The 6209-nt window shown below is 38.6% G+C and overlaps 1 protein-coding gene across 1 annotated transcript in view; it reads left to right on the top strand.

Moving 5' to 3' along the window:
• Positions 1-529: 529 nt before the first annotated feature.
• LOC104492865 (chondroitin sulfate proteoglycan 4-like) overlaps positions 530-6209 on the top strand; it is a gene marked incomplete at its 5' end in the record, with an annotated part of 21500 nt that continues 15820 nt past the window's right edge. Inside the window, 2 exons of the mRNA XM_010135468.1 lie at positions 530-1000; positions 1811-1987. Coding sequence (XP_010133770.1) covers positions 530-1000; positions 1811-1987 — 648 coding nt within the window. The remainder of the gene's footprint in view (positions 1001-1810; positions 1988-6209) is intronic.

Here is a 6209-nt window from a genome sequence, read left to right as displayed (position 1 = left end):
ACAAGGAAGTCTAGCCCAAACCGGGACAAGCTGATGTGAAATGCCAAGGAAGAAAGGGGTTTGTTTCGTTCAGTTTGGAGCTAGACAAATGAACACTGTCTGAGGATTGTTTATTGTTTAAAAACATCAAGTCACAAACATGAGGTCGTTTCTCTTTGTTTATTACTTTCCTCCCATTGTTTGTGTGTAGCCTCTGAGTAGCGACCACAAGGGAGCTCTGGAGCACTTTGCTGTGCTGCTGAAATCTGTGTGCCAGGCAGGGATTTACAGTTCTTAGGCTATTAGTTAATTCTGCTGTGTGTTCCTTTTCAAAATGCCAAAACATATTTGGGGTTACAAAACTCTCCCATGCCACATTTCTTCAATGCATGTCTAGTTGTATTCTCTTAGGAACCTTGTAACCCGAAACAAGGAATGCCAATTCATTAGGTAGACAATCCCAGAGTTAAAACTGAAAAATTCAGAAAAGAATTATAGAATTTCTCTTGTTTCTGTTTAAATAATTTTGGGGTATGTTTTTAAATTTAAGGTTGTTCAGGAAAACAGTTCTCCATCTGAGATTGTGTTCACGGTAAAACAGCTTCCAGTACACGGATACATTCGGAAGTTTTCCACAGAAGAAAGTTACCTCGGTGCCAACCAGAGGCCAGTTTTGAGCTTCACACAGCAAGATGTTGATGAGGGCAAAGTTCAGTATGTGCAGACAGTTTCTGACCAAGTAGATGACCGTTTTTCTTTGGATGTGACCAATGGTGTCCGAACAGTGAGTGGAATAGACATCTCTATAGACATTATCCCCAGAAAGATTCCACTGGAAGTACAGAACTTCACAGTAATTGAAGGGGGCTCGAAAGCACTGGTGGAAGATTATCTAAAAATTTCTAGTAGACACTTTGCAGGACTCAGCTGTGAATTTGTTTTAATTGAGCAGCCAAAACATGGGTATGTTGAAAATGTCCGTGTTCCTGGAATAAAGTTAACCACATTTAGCAGAAAACAGGTAATGCATTTAGATCTGCTTTGTTGTAATCATGATTAATTCTTTGTGTTGCTAAAAGCAATGGAATGATTTGATGGGAGGTGGTGAGATGCATGACTTTGAGCTTTATTCTGGCCTTGTGCCTCAGATCTTTCTGCAGTTGCTAGCTGGTCATTTGGGGTGGGGAGTGGGGGTGCTGTGTTGCTGTGGTGAACCACAGCACTTCCTTGTGTGCCACTGGTCGCACAGACTAGTGTGCGATAGTCACTCACACTCAGACAGAGCTGTTGATACTCTGGAGACATAAGACAGACAGAGTGTGGGTACATATTGAAAAATCCAGAGAAAATGGTGTGTAGATTGAGCAAGGAGGAAAGTAGAAAAAAAAATCTTTTTAGGTCATGTCTTTGTTCGCAGAGAACCAGGATATGCGTGATAAGCTAATTCTCAGTCTTTTAGCGCTAAGAAGCAAAATTGTATGTGTCTACTAATAACTGTGTTCAGTTTATAGATTCCAGAAAACATTGCAGTAAATATAGAAGGATTGGGTTTTGCATTTTCTATTCAGCAGTAAGGGAGAATGCCAAGACTGGCAAGATAAGATTTTATGGCTAGAGGAGCAGGCAGATGAACTGTAGAATTTGCTGTTGTGAACAGAACAAAGATAGAAGTACAGATCAGATATGAGCGTAAATGAAGTCTTGGAAGTCATTAAATATTTAGGCAATAAATACAGAGGGGCATGACTAGACCTTAATATTTTTGGATTTTTTAAAGTGGCACTCATTTTCTTTTAGCCTTTTTAATTCTTCAGGTTGTTATATTTTTCAGGTGGAACAAGAGTTAATCTACTATGTTCACGATGATAGTGAGGAACTGATGGACAATTTTACTGTCATAGTAAACAACACGGAATTGTGGAAACAAAGCTTGCCCCAAACTGTATTCATAACGGTTACTGCAGTAAATGATGAAGCACCTGTTATAAAAGTTAACAGAATTCTTCAGGTACGTTTGTCAAACATTTTGAAATGTTAACATTATTTCTAATCTGATACCATTTAATGCACCTTCTTTAACGAAGTACTAGGTTTGTATCTGGTGGCATAGTCAATGTAATACATGGTGGTCCTGGCATTTAAGTAAATTAGTGTTAATGAAGGGAGACAGTACAGGCATAATGTGTATTTAGGGAGATTCTGGTTATAATGAATGACATTTTCTGCTGTTGTAAAGTTTATCTAAAAGGCTGACTGAGCTTTGTTTTAATCTTAAGGATGCGTAAGTCTCTTGGACTGACACAGGGCTTGTGGTGAGGGATGGCTTGCACCTGGGTTGTTGTGTTTGAGTGTTATTTGCTAGGGCATCTTGAGGTCTGTTAGTTTGATGAGGGTGCAGATATTTCTGCTGTTGTCTTTGCAGAGCCTTCAGACCCTGTGCCTCTTGCCATTAAGTGTGCTGAAGGGTCAGACCTGCTGAGATGTATTCTGCTGCCTGATCCTCTCCAGATACCTAGTGAGATGGGATGAGAGAGGAGAGCAGCATTCTCACTGGCAGTTCATTAGAGAATTGACTACATGTTGGGTATTCCTGATACAAAATAGGAATTTTCCCTTCTGTAAAAATTCCTGATAATCATACAATCTGTGAAAATCTAGAGTGTTAGAGGTCATCAAAATATTAGAGCAGGCACTGAAGCTATTACTTCGTGGTACTGTGAGCTAAAAAAAGAACATGCTAACTTGGTTCTAACTCTGCCCCGTGCAAATTCCTGAAGAAAATTTTTAAAATTGTTGACTGCTGCTACCTTTTGCTCTTAGTAACCATAGGTGGCTTTTTAACCTTCCAACCATTCAAAAAAAGTTACTACTGTCACTTCAGGTTCAGTGCGTCAGATGATTGATTTGTTTATTTGTAGGATCCTTATTTGTTTGTGTTCTAATAGCTCTGAGTAACCAGAACCACTTTATGACGCTGTCCATGTAAACCAAAAAGCCCCCATGTGTAAAGGCTTGCAATTTGAGATCAGGTGGGTAAAAACAAATTGGGTGACTCTGAATAGCGGAATGAAATGGGTTTTGGTCAGCTAATGATCCTGTGGTCACGGTAAACCAGGCATCACGACAGAGAAGATACTGAGAAGTAGGTTTGAAAGAAGCTAAGCAGGGTATTTTGAGGCTACATTGTGCTGTTTGATGCAGCTTAAATTTGTGGCACCTAAACCACACCTTTCATATTACATATGTAGTTGTGTGTTACAGAGAGTGAATGGGTTACTCTAAAGGTGACCATAACCTTGTTTATTTAGCCTTTTCACATGAGAAAAGACATAATTTTTAAACAGTGATAGTGGTAATAGTGTGCAGCTTTGCAATGACAGCAGGTAATCGGTGTAATCTGCAAATGCTCACAAGACATCCCTGCCCTGTGCAGAGACAACTGGCAGAAGGACAGACTCACTTCACAAGCATTTGGGTGGCACAGAGTAAAACCTTCCCTGGTTAAAGTAATTACAGTGGTACTCTACAGACGTCAGCACAGCACTCTGTAATATTTGTCTGAGGCATATATGTCCAGTCAGGAATTTTTCTTTGTCTCTCTTCTGGTGCATTGCTGACATTGAACTGCAGTCTGTTAACAGAAGGGAGGCTGTGCAGTGCACTGCAGTGCAGCATATGGATTTTTCTAAAAATATCTGTAATTCTAGACTTCCCAAGAACAATGATGACAGAGTTTAACCTAGCCAGAGTGGGTGCCCTCTGCTACAGGGGGGTGCAGTTTGTATGCCCAGAACCAGGATGCTGTTTTTGTGCCTGTGGTTTTGCTGGTCATGCATAAACTATTGTTGAGAAATAACCTTTATTTTTGTTGTGAGTGGATACACATTTGTATGCATATGTTGGATTCATGTACAGACTAGAAAAAACCTGGCAGTTGATTGACATTCTGGGAGGAATACACTGAGGTGATCCTTCTTCAAAGCAAACTTGCACATCCAAAGTAGGTGGAAGAAAATGGATTTTTCTTATTCCTGTTAAATATTGAGGTGAGCTGGGCATTCCGGTGTAAGGGTGATACTTGGTGGCCTAATGTTCTAGACAAGCAGTCTGTGTTCCTCAAGGACATTGCTAGTGGTGAATGTTTGGTAATAGACTGTGCGTTGCTTTTATAGGAAGTAGCTCTTTCATATCTTTTAAAAGGTTGGAAATGTACAAAATATACCACAGTATAGAACAGGTGATCAGTACTGTGTAAACTGAAGTCCAGTAGGACTGTCTGAATTGACTGGAGTTCAGCACCTCAAAATTTTGCAGAGCTCAATATGAAGAGTTAGAAAGAACTGCTGAACAATTGAGAAACAGTGTAGCATGAGGCATCTGCTCTCGAAAAATAGCTTCTGTGAATAGCTGCCTTCTGTGACCAGTGATGTTGACATGGGCATATGAAAGTTAATTCTGGACTTTGTCACGGGGCTTCTGGCCAAATGCAAGAGACTGTTGGGTATGTGCACACATGCTGCGGGAGTCCTACTCTAGCTCCCTCACTTCTGAGGCATCTATAACATTCCTTCTTCAAACAAACTTATCTATAGTTGTCAAGGTTATGAACATCGTCAAGGTTATGAACACTATCAAGGTTATTAACAACATGGGAGGCAGTTTCAGGAGGACAACCAACCAAACATTTTGGAGTTTTTTCTGATTTTTCTCTACAAAGTGAAAGTAAGTGTAGTTTTTAGGAGTTTGGATTTTTATTTTTTATTGGCTGAGAATTTATCATAGCTGAAGTATTCACATTAACATAATGTGTAAGATAATGAAAGTTTTGCTGTTGTGAGAGCTTCTGTATCCTTGCATTTGATTTAAAGCCTTTCCAACAGTAAAGGCATGAAGGATATACTTATTTAGAAACTATGGAGCATTTTAGGTATAATTTCTTAAAATTTCCACAGATTCTACAGTAATTTTTTTTTAATCTGAGGTGGGAATGGGGAAAGGAAATAGGATATTTCTGAGAACATAGCTATCCTATTATTTGGTATTATTTACTGCCTTTATGTATGCATTTAAATATGTTTATGGATAATGGGGCTGTGAAATGACTGTATCGCCCTTTTGCCACAAGAGGGCTGTATTTTCCTAGAATTAGATTTTTTTTAAAAAACAAACAGTTGGGGTTTTTTTGTTGGGGTTTTTTTGTTTTGTTTTGTTATCATTAAATCACTCAGAGTATTAAAATGGCTGTGAATGTAGATACAGAGCGCCTGGTAAGGTATATAGCATGCAAGGAGATGCTGAGAAGCTGAATGCTCTAAGTTAAGCAAAATGAATTATTTCCCATCGCACAGGATCATGAACCTTTTTTTAGGACCATACCTATAGAACATATTAGGCACGTGCAAAATTAGTGTGATGCTATATGCTGGAAGTTCAGGTCTGGTATTCATGGTACTCTTCAAGGAGGACTTGATTCCACATGTGGAAAATAAGGCACTTGTATTGTATTTGCAGTTTTCTGAGTGTCCGCAACCCTACAGCTCTTTTCAGCTCCTTTCATTCCTCAAGGATCATGTTGCAGGTCACATACAGTACTTTAAAAAGCATTGTGTATTTGTGTGCTGGAACAACAGAAATAAGCACTGGCTGTATAGCAGAAACCTAATTTTTTCCTTTGGTATGAGAAAAAATGTTGAAACTCTAGGACATTTAATGAGTCATTTATAATAACATGTTTGTATAGTCTTACGTTTTTGTGTATTCTCCATGTGACCTTTTATTTTCTGTACAGACCAATCTGAATCGACTGCTGCTGAGATGGGTTACAGGGTCTCAGTACAAAACTGATAATGTGCTTATATGGTGCCGCTCAGTACCTCAGCCTTTGCTATTAGTTATCATCCTGTGTTTTCATAGGTGGCAGTTTTTATCAAACTTCCATAGTAGTAATTACATTACAGAGAAATACATATTTCAAGCACGAAAAAATCTATTTCCTGGTTGCAAGGTAATTCCTATTATAAAATATAACACCACTTATTTGACAAAATTTTTTTCTAGTTAGAAAAATACATATAACTTCATTTTAACATCTCTTTTTCCTTGGCACATATTTAGTGACACAGTGATTCCAAATTCCTTTCTTTACTGAAGTGTCATGGAAAAAGTCTCAGTGGCTTTGCAAGGTTTTCTTCCATGGTTTTTATTAAAAAGTAAAATTAATACTTAGGGAA

The sequence above is a fragment of the Buceros rhinoceros genome, unplaced genomic scaffold, assembly GCF_000710305.1.
Source record: "Buceros rhinoceros silvestris isolate BGI_N320 unplaced genomic scaffold, ASM71030v1 scaffold12114, whole genome shotgun sequence".
In the NCBI taxonomy this organism is placed as follows: domain Eukaryota; kingdom Metazoa; phylum Chordata; class Aves; order Bucerotiformes; family Bucerotidae; genus Buceros; species Buceros rhinoceros.
The sequence above is the reverse complement of the archived record's forward strand: the minus strand, read 5'-3'. Positions and strand labels throughout refer to the sequence as shown.